Below are 21,113 nucleotides of genomic sequence, written 5' to 3' on the forward strand. Positions count from 1 at the left end.
CCTTCTCTGGAGATTTTCAAAACCCGCCTGGATGCAGTCCTGAGTAATGTGCTCTAGGCAATCCTGCTTTAGCAGGGGAGTTGGACTAGATGATCTCTAGAGGTCCCTTCCAACTCTGAAAATTCTGTGATTCTGTGATCCCAAATTCAACCTCGACAGAAATAAATCAAAACAAGATATTAATACTGTAAGTTTTTCATAGTAAAAGTCTAGCTTATTTTGCAGAAATCTGTTTTCTAAAGACAGTTCCATCCTAGACGTACAATACACTCATTTACTAAAATACAGTGAATTTGGGTTTTCCACCACCAGATGGCAGCGTTGTCTGCAAGATTAAATTCACATTCTGAAGTTTCTGTACGGTCACTGGCTCGCCCTTTATGTTCCTAATCTTAGTCCCTTACGCCTTAAGTTTATATATACATGTACGCTTGGAGTGTGCTTAAAGAAGAAATTACAAAAAAACTTCAAAGAACAAAGAAATAATAGCATATTAAAGGGAATATTTATGTGAAACCTGCACTCAAAATAGCATGAGTAGGTGGATGAGTACGGAGAATCATCCACAGTGCTTTGGTACTTGCAGTACCACCTATTTATTTCCATTAGAGACAAACTAGTTCAAACAACATAGTATTCCTTCTTGAAAGCCATGGACCCTTCAGAATTTTATCCATGGTTCCCCAGATATCAAGGGGAGGAACTGTATAGCCTATACTTATGTCCTCATCTCTAGTATTTTTTTCCTCAAAGTTTTAATAATGAGCAACTCTATACCTCCTAATTGTTGCTTTAGTAGCTCTCTTGCACACAGTAGATCTACAGGTCAGATTCATTCCTTTTACACTTATTTCATATAATTTTCCTCCCTAGCTCTTCCCATTTTTCATACTGCCTTGTTTTGTTCTGAAAAGTGATGCAAAGATACTTTCACATGCCTGTACCAACCCACATGAAAAAAAAAAAAATGCATGGAGGGGTGAGGTATCTTGGTTTCCAATTCACACCAAAACACAGTGACTCGAAAATCAGGCTGGACTCTTTCCTTGCCCAGCATCTTCAATGATAGCAAAGGCTGTAATTTCAGTGGGACAATAGCACTTGCAGTTCCACCATCAATGAAACTACTCAGTTCAGCAGAATCTGGCTCGTGGCCGTGCTTCTGTCTTTTCATACTTTACCCAGCATTCACTCTTTAGAGGCATTCAGTCTTTGCTATGTTAAACACGGAAAAGATCAAGTACAGGAATAGAAACAATTACCGTGTAGAACATTAAAGAGAAAACAAACAAGAATTTTAAGGGAAAACAACATTACAGGATACAAATGCTACATCAAAGGCAAGAACAGCCTGTGATGCAGTTGAAGTGCTGCTGCAGTCTTCAAATGTCCTTACAAGGTGCTTCAAGTTTAAACATGGCAAATGCCATCAGGAGTTTTTCCATCAGAGATCATTTAAGCTTTCTTACCTTTGATCAGTCTCTCTGGTCGAGTCCCTGGTAACGTCCACATTGCCTGTGCCAGATGCCCGAAGACAGTGGCATCAACAGTGGAAACATTTTGTCCCATAATGTACTTCTTGTCACCTGTAAATACAACAGCAAATATTTCTCAACTGGATGTCACTTCTCCCAAATGCAAAAAAAAAAAAAAAATCCTGGTTACATCTTTAGCACTTTTTTTTTTACTGAAATCATTTAGCTGAAAATGTTCACAAGACAGGACTTCGATGTTGAATATGGTTCGAAAGCTGTTGCTAGGGTTCAGCGGGTGAAATCCAGTACTGCAGCTGCCCTTGTGCTCATCTATATCTAAAGCCAATTACAGAGCCACCACCGGCCAAGTAACCTCCTCCACTTGTCACAGCTAGCAGTGCATACACAACGCACTAGTTCTGCTGCATTTGAAATCTTCTCTGCAGCCAGCAGGTGTCTGAAAGCACGATTTTCTCCTTTGGTGCAAACCCAAAATCATTCAACCGTGGTTCGAAATCATGAATGCACTTGCTGAAAGCAGCCAGTCACCCTGTATTTCTCATGCATGCAGATCCAGTTTCAGGTTACCCATCTGATCACATGAAAAAAGAAAGTCATACCCAAAGCTTTCCTCTCCCACCATTTGTTCAGGCTGAAACCGATGCAGCAGTCACACTGGCAGCAGCTGCTCAGGAATGACCTGCACCTCCAGGAGGAGGACACAGCCACAAGCAGGAGTGAACAGCTCCTCCCACACACCACCAGTTCGATGTTCCCACCCAAAAACCACTGGTTTCTACCTGGCAGGGATCAAACAGAGGCAGATCAGGCACAGAGGCAGGCAAGTGAAACAGCAGCTGCTTGGGACTGGACTGGGCCGGAGGAGACACACATCCGCTCCACACCACTATTCTGCTTACCTTTCTGGGCATCCCAACACCATGATGGTCCTAAGTGGCCACCACAGCACAAACTGATAGATAACTACCTACGATAGGGAAGAAACTCACATTTCAGAGCCACCATTTGCAAAGAAACGTCCAGTATAAACTTGTTTCCTCATCACAGGTACAAGACCAGGAGCAAAGACCGCACACAGGTGAAACATGTGGTATTGGAGAGGTCAGGTTAGATGGTTGCACTGTCCCTGCCTTGGCTCAAAGTGCTATAAACCCTGTGAAATGTGGTATGTAATTGAATTCTCCAAATCCAGTTATCCCATGTCCCCAGGACATTCTTTTCCTGCCCAATATAAGCTGCCTGTAATTCAGCAGGTTATTAAATGTTGGGGTTATTGAGTGAATTTAGAAAAACTGTCCAGCAGTAAAATGCATCAAATTCCAGAGTATGGAATGCTGTCATCCCCCTGCACTGCAGTGTAGCAAAGCAGTGCTCAGGAATAACCAGTAACAATAACCTCCTCTAGCCTGTCAGATGTAATTTTAACACGGAGTTAACTCTCCCCAGCTCTTTCACGGTTGCATCAATCTGTTGTTTGAGAACTACGTACAGGGTAAATGTTGCATCTTTTCAGTATTTATGTGACGCACAGCATTCATCGATCTCAAACACAGCTCAAAAATAGGTCCCCAAACCACAGTTATATGCCAACACTAGGAATTTAGCACCATACAAGCAAGTCTGAGACTTGATCCATAACAACGCTGTGCTGGGAAGTAATACTGCTGTTTCCATCTTGCTACAACTGAGGCAGACAGCAAGTGAGGGCTGAACCATCTCACTCTTATGCAAACAGAGTGGCTCTCCAGGCACAACACCTGCACCTTCAGGTGCGTGGAAACTAAGGGGAAGAGGAAGAAATAGACCTGCAGTTCCATAAAACTGTAAATCTGGTTTTAGGTCACCCTGAGCCATATAACATAGCCTCCATGCACGTTTCCTTCTACCAGTTCCAATCTGTTCCCAAAACTTCCAATACAACATTTTTCCAGAACACTTTCTGACAGACCAGGTATCATCTCTCAGTGTCTAGTTTTATGCCAGATGACACAGCTCCTGTCGCATCAAGGCTGCCATAGTGCTAATAATCTCAAACACTCGCTGCATCCCCTGGCTAATCCAACAGAAATGCAATCACCTGGTGACACTGCACTTGGATAGAATTTGTACTGCCTGCGGATTTAAGAGCACACAGCTCCACTATTTACGAATGCAAGCACCAAAGGATTAAAAAGCAGCTACTTCAGCACTGGGTCAAGAAACCCCAGCAAGAGACAGATCTATGATACACAGTGCCAGCAGGAGACCTGCACCCTTCCACAGCACCATGTACAGCTCACACGGGCTGCTGCAGGACATTTCAACTAGCATTAGAGGCTGGGGTTCAAGTTAGTCCCACCTCTGAGTTTCAGCTCTGAGCACCCCTGCCCTCCACAAAACTTCAAATGCTTTTCAAAGGCCACTTCAGGCAGCTGCTGTCCTGCAACTCCCTGCTCAAAATCCCTATTTACCCAAAAGCCTGAAGCAGGCAAAGAGCTGAGAGAGCACCAACAGATTTATGGGCACTGCTCACTTACTTGCATCTTTTAAATAATTACCAAAATGTATATTTTTATATAGTGCTAGTTCATATGCCCAGTTCCCCCCACTTCGTTACACTACTATCAGGCAGTAGGAAACTACTACAACACGAGGAAATTACATTTGCAGTTTAAAGACTGCAGGACAGAGAGTAAGATGATACCAACAGGGCAAGCTGATCCATCACATGATTCCAGAGTCCAATTTCCATGCTTATAAGAGATCTGGGGGAATCTGTTAGGGAAACAGGTATATGGAAGAAGGAAAACTGATTTTCAGAAATTAAAAGAAAGAAAAAAAGCGCCCAAGATGTGACTGGGAATGTCAAAATGAGTGTCACAAGACCTGACAGCTGCCAAGTTATCATTCTCTGGAAGCAGCTCTTGGAATTTAAAAGTTATTCTTGTTCCCATGTGAATGGCTCTGTTAAAAAATTGGGAGCATTAAATTAATCTGATATGCCTGACGACTGACAGCTACAGTTTGGTATGTGCAGCTATTCTGTATGATAGGCACCCTCTTTAAGCTCTTAAGATTTCCCTCTAATTAACAGCCACAATGCCAACTGCCTCCTCTTCTGAGAAAATACATGGGCACATATACGTGGAGTGGAATCTCACAAAGACTGCTGTGCAGGCAACAAGCTGACTGACCGCCTTCTCCTTCCCCCTGTGAAACAGTAGAGTCTCCAGTCAGGCTGGAAGTCCTCATTCCATGTCCTGTCCCCATGCCAGGATACTACCTGGAGGCCACAGTCACTAGACCTAACCATAAACACCTCGCTGGAGAAAACCTGAGCACGTTGGTGTTAATGAAAAATCAAGGCAATTACAGAAAATTAGATAAATACACCAACAATCAAAAGGGCAAATATAATGACTCATATAACTGCACACTGACTAATCTGACATCCGTTTCAGAGGGGAAGATGAAAAAAAACCTTTGCAAATCTGAGTGTCAGCATAGACTCCAGAGACAGAAGGATGCAGACTTCAAATAAGCAAACCAAGAAACTTTTACAGGTACTCAGGAACACATTTTGGTTTTCTCTTGAAGGTTACATCTACTCTCGGCAGACAGGGATGACTTTAGCACAGACACATCCACTGCTGCTCTGTTCAGCCTGCCAGCATGGCCCAGCCAGAACAAGGGGGCTCTGCCGAGCTCCCAAGTCACAGGTTGAACTTGCTCCATCTCCCATCCCAACCCCATTCCTCTCTGCAACGTACATGGAGCCATGCGGTGACAACCTCAAAGCTATGGCAACAGTAGTCCCTCATATGAGTGCACCTTGAGCTGGCCACAGCTCTGCAGCAGATGTGTCCAGGCCTCCTCTTCTAAAATGAGCTGCTCCCTCCCTTCCTCCCCTAGAAAAGGAAGGGACCTCTTAAGCTCTAAAACTAGGTTTTCTTTGAAGAGGCACCGGAATAGGTAACTCTTTGTTAACAAACAAAATGCAGCATGAAAAAGCATCGACAGAAGAGGAGCTGTCAACAACTCCCCGCCTTGTTCATTGTGCCCATGCATCACATGTCTTTTTTCCACCTTGCTCCCAATCCACCAATTTGGCAGGTTTGCTTCAGAAAAAGAAGTCACAGAAAACTCTGCACAGCCCCATCTTGGTCCTCTACAAATATCTTCCTTTCCAAAACACGTTGGAAGTCCAGAAGCATCTCCCTTCCCTTTCTGAGCAAGCACTCAGTTTCTGCCTTCTGCTGGGCTCTCCTCATCTTGCTCCCACCATCCACTCCACACTTACCTATTTAGAGCATGTGCAATATGTCCTCCCTCTGGAGCACGGGGCAGGGAGTCATCCCTCCTGCCCTCCACTCAGCCACCTCTTTAAAACAATTGTAACAGGGAACAAAGCAGCCATACAGGTACCATCTCTTTTGGTTCCTTGCGCAAGAGAGACACAAGCTCAAGGGAAGTGACAACCTGCCCCAAACCAATTCCTCAAAACGCAAATTTCACACAGAAGCACAATATGGTCGGCTCGCAGCAGACTGCAAAGTGAGACGCAGAGCTCCGCTGCAGATTTCAGCCTGAGCTACACAACAGAAAAGAGGCTCATACGGTTCTAGCTAAGTGTGGTCAACCTTAAGACTAACCCTATGGGATCCACCCAAAACGACCAAGAAGCCTAAAACCACCTATTTTTGACAACACAGACCCATGTCCTACTAGCAGCTTTGAATAATGCTGCTAACACCAACCAAATACGACAAAGTCCAGCTCATCAAAAGAACATCTGCAAAGGGTTTTCAAATGGCAGCCTCATAACGGCCTATCAAACAGCCATGAGTCCCACGAAGGAAAAATGAGGACCCCCCCAAAATATAAGAGGTTTCATTTGCAGAACTAAACACTCCATTTTCCTAAATTCACATAGCAAAATGCTCTTCCAAAACCACAGGCCACGTTCTGCTCGTGTAGATACACATACCTGGTGCGCAGAGAAGAAAGCCGCTTAGCCCTCTAGATAGAGACACAATTTGGTAACAAACAGCAGGGAAAGAAACACTGGCCCTGCCAAAGCGAGGGTGGGACTGAACGACTGCAGCAGTGCAAACTCTACCTACTGACAAAATAAGATTATCTGTTTATGAATCAAGCTTCGGGGAAGCACTCGCAGATAGTTTCATCCTGTGGACAGCAGGCTGTGATCAAACAGAACGCGCGTAACTCACTGTACATTACCGAGGAGGCCTGCTAGAGTCCGCATGTCCTTCTCCATCAGCGTGTACATCTCCTCCTCTGAGAAGCGGCCAATGCCATGGCCGTACATTTCCCGTTTCACAATCCCTTTGGTCAGATGGCAGAGGATCCACTTCAGCAAGTCACTGAAGGGGCCAAAAAGTGAAACCATCTTTTGCGTCTCGTGAAGATTTTCCACCCATTGGCAATAAGCTAAAGTCCTAGAAGGATGCAAAAATAAGTTATCACAGTGCAATACCCAGACAGCCCACCACCACCCTGCAAAGACTCACACAAAGGTTCGGCAGCGAGCTTTCTTCACGCTGAGCGCTCACTGCCCTGATGGAGGGGTAGTTTCCAGTAAAGAGTAGACCCTGATGCAACTCACGAGTGGCAGCAGAGCAAACTGACTTTGCAGTACTTATACAGACTGCCCAGTGCTCATTCTCTCAGTAAATCATGACTCACTTCAAGAGAAAATAGGATTCACACTGAAATATAAAATAAAAGCTGCGGAATTCTGCTAAACTCGCATAACAAAATGCAGTGCCAAAACTGACGAAAGGATTTATTAACTAAAGATGACTGACTGCACAGACCGGGGGAAAACAGCAACAAAACAGCCCACAAAGAAACCAATCTTTCCCACCAACCTGTTCTCCCTGCTTTCCATACTGCTGAAACTTAGCCAAGCAGTAACTCTGCCCTAACATAAATATTGCAGCAGTCATTTTTCATAAGATCTCTGCTCTTTTCAGAAACTAACAATGACACACTCTTTTAAAAATAGAATTTAAGAAAATGAAGGAGTAGTGGTTATTGGGTTAGTTTTCTCCTGTATTTTTGCCTCTCTTCAAATTGCTGATTTTATGAGAGAAACATTTCCAAAGGACTCTTGTATTTCGTGCTGTATTTCAGCTTTATTAAATGGCAAATACGTTATTTTGAAAGGTCTTCTTATAAAAACTTGTCTTACCAGCTGAAATTTGTTTCCTCCATGAATTTTTGTTCTTTACTAATATTGTAGACAAACAAAAAACTGTTTTGTTGCTGTCACTACTCAAGAAACTTATGAAAAAATACTAACTTTTTTATTATCTATCATCTTCTCAGATTACAAAGAAACCAAAAGGCCATATGATTTTTCTCACCAAGTTCAAGGGATGTTGAAAAAAGGGCTAAAGACACCTCAAAGTAGAAATGCCAACATACAAACCCAACAGGGTCTCAGAAACGAGTTGATACGCATATTCCATTATGTTTGTAGCAACTTCCAAACTGAAATGTCTAAAAGTGGTGTTACATATCTGAGGTCATATGAAAACAGGCTCATGCAGACATGATAAACCAGTGCAGCTAGATCAAAAGTTGCAAGTTCATGTAGACGATTATATTAAGCATTAACTTAATAATCAAATGTTTCCATTTCCAATATGATCAGAGCTCAATGGAATATGACTTCAGTTTTATCTTTGCACATATTTCTAATTGCACATAATTTCCTTAGTGCTGATATCAATCACCTAATTCAAGACAGAATAAAAAAAACCAAAGTGAAGTAGTCTTGTGATTTTTTTTTTTAACGTAAGTTTTATCAAAGTCCTGTACGTCATGAAAAGAAGTTGAATTCAGACATACCATCAGGGAACAACTACATTTACACCAGGAAAATGTTCTAATCTTTAAGTTTCCCCAGATTCTTTACTTGAATTACTAATAATGTAAGGTAAAGGAACCCAACAGAGCAGGTGAAAGGCATTTCAATTCTATTAAAAATTGTCCACTGCAGGACAATGCCTTCTCCTCAAACTGATTTCATTAAAGTCAGTAACAGTGAGGCATATGCAAGTTTTGCTGCAAATTCATAAACAGTGAAAAACGAAAATGCACCTGCTATGTTTCTGATGGCTTTTATCCTCAACAGGTTTCTCCAGAACCTCTTGTGTTGTATTAATATGACAAAAGCATCCCACTGACGTTTCACGTGCTTCAGTACCACGCTTCGAACAGAGGTGTGTCTGCACAATCCTTGTTTTTCAAAATGAATGCATCAACTCAATTCATTGGGCTGGTTTCAGCACAGCGGAGTTTGAAATAAAGCCAGATTCAGCGAAGGCACCAGCACAAACGGGGTAACATGAAGCCAGCAAACACAGGAGTAAACAGTTACTGAAACTCCAGAAGTATTGTCTTTGGCTAGAAAATGTGGTGCAAGACTGCCTTGCTCCAGAAACTAAGGTAAAACAGGATTTAAGAAGGATGGAAAGCAGAATAGGCTGAAAGCATAAAGGTGCTCCATAGAGCAGAACGTTTCAGTAGTCATGTTTCACTACCCTGGGAAAGGACAAGGCCCCATAGGCAGGTGCAGCTCTGAATGGGAAGAAAAACTCTGATCTCGATGCAAGCACTGGGAAATAATTACAAATAGTATCTATATCTGTAAGTTATTACTTGAATAAGCTAAGAAAAAACTGCTCTCTGAGAGCACTGCTGTGTGCCCTGCTGCAAAGATCCTCCTTCCCCAGCATGGACCTGACCAGCTTCACCCAGCAACTCTGCAACACAGCTTAGCTGCTCTAGGACAACAGGCCTGGCCATGGAGAGGGACAACAAGAAAAAGAAGCCAAAACAAAACAGAAAAAGAAGAGAGGAGACTCTGCTGCACCATTTTTTAAAAGTCACTCCAGTCGCACAAGACTAACTCAGCCCTATGGATTTGCCATCACTATTGTTCACTCCAGCCACACCAGCGAGCTGGCACCGCACCAAGAACAATCAACCATGTCCAGGACGGCTTTAATTTCATGAGACAGGATGAAGAAGGTTTCCCACAAAGCTAATTAGCCTATACTCTAAATCAAAAATACATTCCCCTAGCACTCGCTTGCTTTGGGGCAGAAGGTCTTTGAGTCTGGAAGAAGCAGAGATCAGATGAAATGTTTAACGATCAGGACAGCAACGCAGGAAGAGCAGAAGTGCACAGGATTTAGGTAATCCTGCTTAGGCTGAACTGTCAATCACAATCTTAAGACATCTGCTTGTCACTTTCAATGAGTAAAGTTGTCACGTGTCCCAAATCTCAAATTTACACAGGCAATGAAGGCAGCTAAACAGACAACCACAGAGTTTACTCCTAAAATTTTATGGGTTTGAGTATATAAAAGCAAAGAAAAAAGCAGGTTCAGATTCAGAGACAGTTAAAAGCACTTTTAAAACTGTCTTCACAAGCACTTTGTTAAAATAATTCTATTCTAAGGTTCATTAATCTGTGCTTCCTATCAAAACATGCTCCTCTGCATTTAATCCCACCCATCATCCCTCTGCTCAGACTACATTACTAGAGTATTATCAACATTACAAAAGGTTAGAAAATGCCAGAAATTGGATAGTCTACATAACCTACTTCAGCATAACTATACATTTTAAACTACAGTTAGTATTTATAGGATGATATAATTTTTTTTAAACATTGGCCTGAACTGAGCATTGTGGGAAACATTAACATTCCCATTTGTGCCAGCACATCTGTACAAATCTTGGAATATAAATAAAACAGTAATGCGTTAAAGAGCAATGCTGCGGGGGTGAAGCAAATCTGAAGTCTAAATGGAAGAGCAGCTTTGGCCTCAATACATAAATCAGGAGAGGAGATGGAGAAAGTGACTCATCAACAGCGGCTTGCCCGATTATCCCCAAACTGTCTGAACATCAAGGCAAGGGGGAGGTGTTCACAAGGATGTGAACTGGGGTTATTTTTCCTATCTCAACCTATGCAGAGTGGAATTTCTTGATATACAAAAGGATTATAATGAATTCATTCCACAATCTGCTGTAGAAACCCCACCTGCTGTGCGCCAGCCCAAAGCAACTGGCTTTTAAGCTGCCAGTGGCATTCAAGGATTATCATTGTTAATAGCAGGAGAGACATCACTCTTATAATTGGCTTGATGTATTTAAACATATTTATATTATAAACATATTTTATGTTTAATACATGGCAAGTCTGAATGCCGACCAAAGTCAGATTCGTTTGTATTCTCATACCATGCTTTTCCTGTACTTCAAGCACTCATCACATATGTGATTTTACATGGTCTTATTGAAAGACAAATTAAGAAATGATTTAAATATGTATGTGTGTGTGTATATATATACACACACACACACACACACTTACAGATCACTAAGGTTGTAATTGCTTAGCTAAACCAATCTAATGGGTTAGTTTGGTTAAGCTGCATATTCAAGTCTTTTAAGCACATTAGTGTCATTGGCCTGAGATCCTTCTCCTGAGAGTGAAGTGCCAGGAAGCACCTGGCAGTGACTGCTAGCCCTCCAGGCACCAGGAGCTGCCTGGTTTGAATGCTGGCAGTGCCAACGAGCCCAGCGTGCCAGCACCAGGAGGATGTGAGAATCTGACATCCTCCGGCCCATCCTACACAGAGGTCCAATCCCATGAACGTGCTGCAGATACACCAAAAATTCAACACATCCTGAAGACAGCTGCAGGTTCCCTGCTGGTTTCTGAGGACCAACGGGTCGCCGCAGGCAGTGGAGGTGACCCAGGGCAAGCCTTCAGCAGATGAGAGAGGTCTGCACTGGATGCAGGACCCGGGACAAGAACCACAAAATCCATCCGCTCCCATCTCTCCCCTGCTGATTTGGCCCAACACCCATTCAGGTTAGCATGCTTTTTTTTCTTTTGCCGATTTAAACATAGCAAAAGCCTAATAGTTACGGCATTCTCCAGGGACAGGAGCTCCAGTGCCAGCTCCAAATCAGTCTTGTGCATCTCAGAGATATGCTCTAATCCCGGCACGAAAATAGGTATGCTCACTCGCTTGCTGTCTTTCTGCCCGACCCCTGCCAGCTATCGCAGCCTGGGGCAGAGGCAGGGTGTCTAGAGCCCGAGGTTCACAACAGCCCTGCACTGCTCTCACCTCCAGCCAGAGCAGCAATTTCCACCTGTAATAGGCACTAATTGGTGAAGATGAGCAATTACCTCAGCAAAAGCTAAATGTTTCAGGAGGAGATGCTGAGCACCCACCAGGATTAGCTCCATCCAGAGACAGCACACCACAGGATGTACTTTGCTCCTTTGATCGATAAATGTACTACAGTATTACTTATTTATGATGAAGCTACTTTGCATGCTGCTCGCAATCAAACAGTATGAATCACATTTTACATCACTGCTTTGGAGGCTTGATTTTATAAACCTTATTCCGCAGAAAGGCAATCACTGTCCCAAGTTCCTCACCGTGAGACTTGAGGACACCATGAACAAACCCTGGGCTTCTGGTGCAAAGTGGGCAGGTTCGAGGACCAATATGAAGGGATGCCACAACCACAGACGCAATGCTGTCAGGGAGAAACGCAGTCCTACACAGCTAAAGCCCAATTTTATTTTGATGTAAATCCAGGATGGTCAAAGTTGTTATCCAGGACTCAAAGCAGTACAACTGTAATGCCTCACAGCTCAAGCTTCGCCTGGTACTGAGAACTGGCATGGTGTAAACTCACCAACGTAGCAAGTGTCTAGTACAGCCACACAGCAGGGACATACAAGGCTCATAGTTGGATGTTTTACTACACTGCAGCAAAAATACATGCCTTAGGGAAATTCTGCTGCGTGACTAAACAAGAAAGGCAACAGGGATATACAGTCAGGCATGCACATCTCTATTCTTACTTGGTTTAGCTTTGTCCGCCCATTTCAACGCCACCTCTCTGGGTTAGTGCCCGAATTTGCAATACCTGTTCCCAATGCTCCACTATGTCACGCCCAACAGTGCCAAGTCAGCTCAGAGGAAGGCTGCACGGTCAGAGAACAGCTTCGCAGAGGAAAGCAGGATTTGTAATTGAGACACAACAGTGGTGTAAGTTTGTCATCAGTAATGTTACATTTAAAGCAGTTAAGTCTATGGACCATGAAACAACCGACACTAAGGCAAGGAGACGGAGCATTAGGGCATTAAGAGGCCTCATCTTCCCTTTAGCAGCTGTAATAATTGAGGGGGCAGAAACCATATAATCATAAAATTGTCTAGGTTGGAACGGAGCTTTAAGATTATCTAGTCCAACCATCAACCTAACACCATCAACACCACCACTAAACCATGTCTCTAAGCACCACGTCTACACGTCTTTTAAATACCTCCAGGGATAGCAATTCCACCACGTCCCTGGGCAGGCTGTTCCAATGTTTGACAACCCTTTCTGTGAAGAAATTCTTCCTAATATCCAATCTAAACCTCCCCTGCCGCAACTTGAACAAAAAAAAAAGTTACATCTGCAGGCTACTTGAGCCAGATTCTTGAGGCTATGGCACTGCAGATGGGCATAATTGGCAAAGGCCACACTTCTTGGAAGGCAGGGATTACATTTCTGAACCACATCATTTAAATCTACCTACTGAATGCTAAAATTGTTCCCAGGAAACACTAAAAATTATTTGAACAACTACGTACACGTGTTGCTGCTCATCTTCAATCACACGGTGCAAGAAAAAGCAATTAAATGCACTCAATTTAAATCACACATTGTTTTTAAGAAAAGCAGTACAACAGAAATGCAAGAGAGTAGAGCAAGGACTTAAATGCATGCTAGAAAGCAAACTACTGGGAAAAAGCCTTGTGCCTGCTGAGGCAGACAGTGCAGCATCCAAGATGCCATGTCCACCTGCTACTTCTACAAATCCAGGCTAGAAAGGGCAGTTAAAAAGACCTGAAATGCAAAGGGGGGGGGGGGGAAGAACAGGTATTATTTTCAAAGGTGTCAGTAAAATGCATCAAGTACCAGCAAGGTTATATACCCATACTTCAGCTTCTCAGGATATTGTGACTAAAACTGCATGCATCCTATCAACTGGCAGTGCTGTCAACAATACATATTAAAAGGAGTATTCTGTGTCACAGGAAAAGCAGTAATCCGTATTGCAATCAGAGGTACAGATAATTAAGATCAGTAACTGTAAGAACACGATATTCTGGATTCACTATGAACGCTGGATTTGTCCCTCTGCAACCCTCCCCCCCACCAAACCACAAATGTATTCAAACACCTCGATTTTTTGCTTGCTATTAAGGCTGTTTTTATATGGAGATCGCGTGAAACAGGACAGGGGAACAGCCCACTGCTGCTCCCTTCTGCAAAGCTGCAGGCGAAGGGCCTGAGACCTCACCTTACTTGCACAGCATGGCAACTTTTCAGGGCAATTATCCCTGGTTCATACCAGCATACACAGAACGAAGCAGCAGTTTTCTAGGGTGAAGAGACTTGTGAAATTAATAATTACGTACCCAAGCTTTCTGCAAAAGAAAATAAGCAGGCACAAGTGCAGGGGCAGATCTGATAGCTCAAGAACGCAGCCAGCTCTGCCATGCAAGCTTACCAGTAGAAGTGCTCCTCCACCATTTTTGTCACGGCTCTGGAAACAGCTCTTTCATGCGGACCAAGGTGTTTATTTAAATTCACTCCAAGTTTCTCTTCCAAAAAGTCAATAATGAACTCAGTGCCAGACACTTGCTTGTGATTGTATTCAATCCAAGGCATTTTCCCTTGAGGGGAAAGTTTTCCATCAAAATAGTTCTAAGAAAAAAAAGCAAGTAAACAAACAAACATACAGACAAAAAAGGCCCTTTGGGTTCTGTTTCAATTAGAATAAAACTTTTAAAATATTTTTCTGTGTTTTCAAATGGCAAACTTTTTTAAAAAAATAACTCTAGACTAGTGATAGCTGTTTAATCACAGCAAAAGCTTTACCCTATATGACAAGTCAGATAAAATTACTTCCAGATCCTGCAAGGTGTTACACGTTCTTATGTTGGACGACACATGATGTAATATTTAAGTACCCAGGTTATTTAAGGGGTTGGAGATGCTTAGACCTCCCAGAAGGTTGGGTTTGTTATTCTAAACAAATTTTTAATCACAGGACTGACACCTAAATTTGGCTGTTGCACAGAGCAGCACTTTTCATGTTGAAAGTACTTTATACAGATTTATTCACTACCTATCTCAGACAGCTGCATTACCTCCAAGGATAAAACACACACAATCACAAGCGTATAATGAAAGGCCTATCATTCCTTCCCTGGGTGGGAGGGAAATCTGCCTCTACATATACTTCTGCAACTTCATAACTTCGAAATCTCATACATTTACAGACACACTTGTTACAATTGGGTCTCCAAGAACCCAGCACCAGGACAGCGCTACTGCATCGCTGAATATTGGTATATCTGCTCAGCGTAGCACCCACGTAGAAGTAGCAATGTATTTTCCCCATTTTATAGTCAGAAAAGGTGAAACACAGAGATGAGAGAATTTATGTTTTATCTGACAAACACAAGAGGAATTGCTGGCTTCCAAAACGGGATCGGACATTTGACTTCAATTCTCTCTTACTCTTGAAGGCAGACACACAAGGCAGAACTTTCTACTTTCTTGTAATTCACTTCCTCATGTCCTATTATTTAATGAATGAAAAACCCCAGCTCAGAAAACCAAACCATAGAGGCTCACAATAAAAAGGCTCTGTACTCAGTCTCTGACAGTCAACCTAAGCATTTTGGGGTCTGGCTCCTAATCACTGGAGGTTTAGGTTTAGCAGTTCTGGACCTCAAGTATTTACCTTTCCTGTATCCACTAAAGATGGACTAAGGTCCTCCCACAGCAAGAAGCATACACCCACACACGCCTCCAGCTCAGCCTGAGAGCACAGCATCCTGGCTACCACTCAAAACGCGGATGGGCAAAGCACTACAAACGTGCGGCCATTCCCGGAGGCTCTTCCCCCGTGGATGAAAACAGAAGCGATGGGCAATGCTGCTGGGAAAACAATGCCTTCTGGCTGTAGCCTTTTCTGGGATTTCCGCCCAAAGAGCATGGCAGGAACACCGGATTATATAATGTCTCATCTACTGTACCCCCGCACAGGTGAATAAAGCAACCAAATCCAGCCCGCCTGCATATATGAGTGGCACGGGGGTTATTACTCTGGTCCATGGGAGAAACTCTAAAACTGATGAACACCTGAAGCTGAAAGGAGAGCACTGCCCACTGCCCTTCCATCTCCCAGACCCTTCCTTCATCAAAAAGGCTCTTTCAGCACTCAGACCGACTGATAGGTTTCCATAATTTTTCATTATGAATTTACTACAGAATCATAAGCTTCTTCTGGAACTACATAGTATGTCTATACAGCACTGAGCATCGCTGGCTTAATCTTTGTTAAGCCCTTTCAGTGTGAGATTTCCCTTCTTGTACACAAACACTGACATTTTGCAGAAGCTACTAGACTTGAAGATGTGTTTATTACATGTTGCAATTACTGTAGTCCATTTCATCTGCAACCCAGAAAAAAAAGCGAGTTCTTACTATTCAACTGCAAATTTCTTCAAGCACATATATAATACATATAAATATGTTGTGTAAAAACTTGTTAGTACTGCACTAATATGACACTCAAAAATACAAATGAGATGTAAAGTTCCTATAGGAAAGTTGGTTTAGGGAAGCTTAAAAAAGCCTTCTCGGGATTTTCATGTTTCATTACATGCAGTTTATCAAACAAAATAGGAAACATCATTCAATGACCTGAGAAAACCTTAGTCTCCGGAAAAATCTGTTATAATGTTCTTGTATCCACTGTTCTCAAATGGGTATTTTTAGGCTGGAAACCTCAGTACCCTTATGGCTGCTACTAATTGCTATCAAATATTTATCAATTTTCCACTTAAAAATTGTTCCAGCTGCAAAGCAGGGAAAACCTATGATATTATCATTAAAAAAACCCCAAAAGAACCAAACAAAAATATTCCCTCATAGTACATTTAACTGAACTGCACCCTACAAAGCAACAATAACAAGAGCTCCCCAGAATCTCATTTATAGAGGAATTTATGAACAGAATGGCATAGGGCACTTCTGGGGTAATTTTATAGAAATCCAGAAAAAATTAGGTTCCATGTTTTCAATTACTGCGGCTTATCTTTTTACTTTTACTCATGTTTCTTCCAAAGGAAGCTACCATCTTCACAGACCTGGCACAAAACCAGCACGTTTCTGTTGTGCTAATTACTTATCAGATTATATAAAAGCTCAGCTCTTCATATTTGTGAGGGAATCAAAGAACACCCAAAACATCTCCACAAACACCCAGAACAGGCTTTTTCAAACCAAGCTTTATCAAGAATCATAGAATGGTTTAGGTTGGAAGGGACCTTGAAGATCACTGAGTTCCAACGTCCCTGCCATGGGCAGGGACACCTCCCACTAGACCATGTTGCCCAAGGCCACGTCCAGCCTGGCCTTGAACCCCTCCAGGGATGGGGCCTCAACAGCCTCTCTGGGCAACCTGTTCCACTGCCTTACCACCCTTAAAGTGAAAATCTTCTTCCTAATGTTTAATCTAAACCTGCCCTCTTCCAGTTTAAAGCCATTCCCCCTCATCCTATCACTACATGCCCTAGTAAAAAGTCCTTCCCCAGCTCTCCTGCAGGTCCCCTTTAGGTACTGGAAGGCCACAATAAGATCTCCCTGGAGCCTTCTTTTCTCGAGGCTGAACAGCCCCAATTCTCTCAGCCTCTCCTCATAGGAGAGGTGCTCCAGCCCTCGGATCATCCTCGTGGCCCTCCTCTGGACCCACTCCAACAGGTCCACGTCCTTATGTTGGGGACTCCAGAGCTGGATGCAGTACTCCAGGTGGGGTCTCACGAGAGTGGAGCAGAGGGGCAGAATCACCTCCCTTGACCTGCTGGCCACACTTCTGATGCAGCCCAGGATACGGTTGGCCTTCTGGGCTGCAATCGTACACTGTTGGCTTATGTTGAGTTTCTCATCAATCAGCACACCCAGGTTTTCTCCTCAGGGCTGCTCTCCAGCCATTCCCTGCCGAGCCTGTATTTATGCTTGGGATTGCCCCGACCCAGATGTAGGACCTTGCACTTGGCCTTGTGGTTCTGCATGAGGTTGACTTGGGCCTACCTCTCCAGCCTGTCCAGGTCCCGCTGGATGGCATCCCTCCCTTCCAGCGTGTCTACCTCACCAAACAGCTTGGTATCATCAGCAAACTTGCTGAGGGTGCTCTCAACCCCACTGTCCATGTCGCCAACAAAGATGTTGAACAGTACAGGTCCCAGAAAAAGAAAAGCATCAAACATTTTGAAAAATCAGACAGGTACTATGACAGTCCAGCTGGGGTGGGGCTGCCAAATTATTTTTGATGGAGAATTCACACCTAGAAAGGCAGCTTCAAGAAAACATAAGCACACTACAAGAGCGCATTGGTTGGGAGATACTCAGATGAGAGTAAGGTAGGAACACGTCACCTAATTCCACTTCTCACATGCCATTAAAGCATGTTGTGTAACACACAGCACGTTATTCAATAGTCTGATGCACTATAACAAACGCAAGGAATTGAAAGAGTAAAAGCACTCTAATTGCCTCCGCTGCCTTTTCTTCACCCCATTCCACAACTCTCCCTTCGAAGCATCCCCTCCCTGGGAAGATGATGACCACAGCAAGTCTCTGGAGGCAAGCCCCGGCACCAGCTGCCACCCGCAGCGCCATTGCTTCTCCATCACCACTCCCATCATCATGCAGGAAAGCCAGATGCTCCCTCTTGCATCCAGCCATACCCCCTTGCACACCCACCCCACTGCCTGCCAGGGGGGCCATCAGATGTCTCTGTCACCTGCAGTGTCCTACAGGTAACACAGCCACGAGGGAACAAAGTAAAAGTCTCCAGGTAGTCCAAGTATAGGAAACTTAACTCCAGCTGAGAACAGCACTGCCTGCTGGCTCCCTCCTGCTCCCCTATCTCTTAATCCCATGGTGGCATCTATACCTTCCTCCTCCTGCCGGAGCCAAATGCAACACCGTACTCCTAACACAACGACAGAAACAGAATCTGCTGAGATTTCTTCCAGAAAAAAAAGCTGTGTCCTCACCTTAGTTCCACCACACTCACCTCTAAAACCCTACATAGGGTCAGTAACTTCACAAACACCTTAAACCCGTATAAGCCAGCATGGCTAAAAGCAGCAACCTGGCGTTCCCGGCATCTGTGCGACCCATTCCTGCTCCTGCAGCACTGCATGTGAAGCATGCAGAGAAGCAAGACGGGTTAAAAGCAAGCAAACTAAACCTTCATGGCTCCAGCTCTGGCCCAGCCTGATCTGCCATAGAAAAACACGTGCAGGAAGGGACAAGAGGGAGCCACCAACTGCTGAAGGCAGGCCCTGTTGCTTTTGGTGGTTCTGCTGACCTGTGCCAGCTTAGGTGCTCACAGGTAGCGAGTAAGGACAGAGAGAGAGATGTAACTTCAAAAAGCAAAGCTGACCAGCAGTACAGGGAATAAAGAGGGGAAGATAACCCTCTGGAAATACCTCTCCCTCCAAAAAGCTGGATGAGTCACTTCTACCCAGCATTAGCTGTCTGAACGACTCCATCTGGAATCACACAAATGCGCAGTATTATCTTTTAGAAGTGACCATTCCCTGTCACAACCATCTTTTATAACTGCAGTTTACTTTAACTACTCTTCACCAGAGCAACTTTGATCATTGCAAACCTCTGAACCGCATCAACTGGCACTAGAAAGAAAACAGATCTCAGCAAAATCGGTTTCTCTTCAAATGTGCAATTTCTACCCAAATTACTCCAGGTGGAGAAGCAACGTGCACTAAGTCATCCTGCTCCAATGACATGTTCAAGCCTCAGTTATCTTGCAGGTTCTGTAAACCTAAATGAGGAAAATACATCCCACGGGATGGAAGACTCCCTCTTTAATGCTCTGAAGTATCTGATTCAAGTACCATTAAATCATAAGATAATGAACATTAAACTCAGGCTTTTAAAGATTTAAGCAAAACGTACTAATTAGGTTTTCTTTCACTTCCGATGTAAAGGAGTTTAATTGCATACAAAGCTGAACGAATATCAACCACAAATGTGTTAAAAAAAATAATTGTAATATGGTTGTTTTTCCTCTGTAAAACACTGGACATAAACGAAACATTCTTCCTAACACTTGGTCTGCAGCAGTTAGAAGTGACTTGAACTCATGTGGGGTGAGCATGCAACTCACCCACAGCCCAGTCTATTTGAGATAAAGGTGCCAAGTTTACATCACTTGGGGGAAAAAAAAAAAAAAAAAAAAGATGAAAGACGTTTCCTCTACCTAAGATCCTCGTTACATTTATCACCATTGTTGTATCATCTTACATACACCCAATACTTTATACAAACAGAAAAGAAACCTGCCCCATGTTTTGAAGAGCTTGCAGGCTGTACAGCAACAAGGCGCATGCCAGACTCACAGCGTCACAACTAAATGTTGATGCTAACAGGCGAGACTGCTACATTCCAATTTCTGCTCTCCCAGCTTTTATTCACTGGAGTAGCTCAGGCTTCGTCCCCTGTGGGAAGACAGCCCAGGATGCACCCTGTCACAATTAAGAAGCAGCATTCACAACCTCTAAAAGCAATCCTGTCTTCCTTCACTGGAGGGGATGCACTGGCAACGGAAGGTGAAGCAAAAGGCAAACACATCTCCCCAGGAGAGCTCCAGAGAGAAATTCTCCAGGCAAATAAGGAGCTGCAGCTGTCTAATCTCGATCTCTTTAGCACGGTGAAATTCAAAAAAACCAAATAATGTTACACTTTAGTTTTGGGGTGTTATTTAGCATTATATAAACTCCAGACTACTCTCTCACTTCAGCATTTCCAGCCAAGTTAACTTCTAACATTCACTTAGCTTTGCCAGTTAAATCCAGAGCTGTTCCAGACCAATCTTATTCAAGTCATGCCTTTAAAGGTTATAAACCCAATTTAAGCAGAGACAAAAAAGCGTCGGTGTACCCACCTCGTTGTAGGTGTATGTTTACATCTCCCTGGCTGAGACAGACTTGGGAGGGGGCGGGTATGGAGAGGGGATGCCTATTTGGCATTTCATGAAATGACAGCAAACTGCAGTGTAAAGAAAAACTGCAGAGATGTACCTGGTAGGGCAGATCAGCCATCCTTAAGTAAGTTTCCATTTTCAGACAGAACGGAGATAAGCTCGGAACACCGTTGGTAGGCCTTGAAAACTGATGCAGTATGATAGCATCTTTCGAATCAAGCTCTTGCTCTTTCCTGTCCAAAAACGAAAGAGAATTAAAACAGAAAAATAAAATTAAAAAAAAAAAACCCACAAAAAACCACACAAAACGAGCAGGTGCATGATACATCAGTACATTAAACAGACAAAGGAGACATCCGAGGCAACACGCAGAGCCTCCCTTAATGGGCTGCTGCAGCGTTTGCATTCCTCGGATCCAGAGCTGGCGAGAAGCATTAAAATAAAAAAAAAAAAGGTAAATGGCAAACCCACGATGAAGCAGAGAACCC

At 43.5% G+C, this 21,113-nt stretch overlaps 1 protein-coding gene across 1 annotated transcript in view; it reads right to left on the reverse strand.

The window, feature by feature from the left end:
• Window positions 1-21,113, reverse strand: part of FAXC (failed axon connections homolog (Drosophila)) — a 25,467-nt gene that overhangs the window by 1,057 nt on the left and 3,297 nt on the right. The window contains exons 3-6 of the mRNA XM_009889022.1: window positions 20,723-20,858; window positions 14,107-14,303; window positions 6,717-6,934; window positions 1,470-1,586 (exon numbers count right to left, since the gene is read on the reverse strand). Of these exons, the coding sequence (XP_009887324.1) occupies window positions 1,470-1,586; window positions 6,717-6,934; window positions 14,107-14,303; window positions 20,723-20,858 (668 nt within the window). The remainder of the gene's footprint in view (window positions 1-1,469; window positions 1,587-6,716; window positions 6,935-14,106; window positions 14,304-20,722; window positions 20,859-21,113) is intronic.

Source organism: Charadrius vociferus, unplaced genomic scaffold, assembly GCF_000708025.1.
Source record: "Charadrius vociferus isolate BGI_N301 unplaced genomic scaffold, ASM70802v2 scaffold166, whole genome shotgun sequence".
In the NCBI taxonomy this organism is placed as follows: Eukaryota; Metazoa; Chordata; class Aves; order Charadriiformes; family Charadriidae; genus Charadrius; species Charadrius vociferus.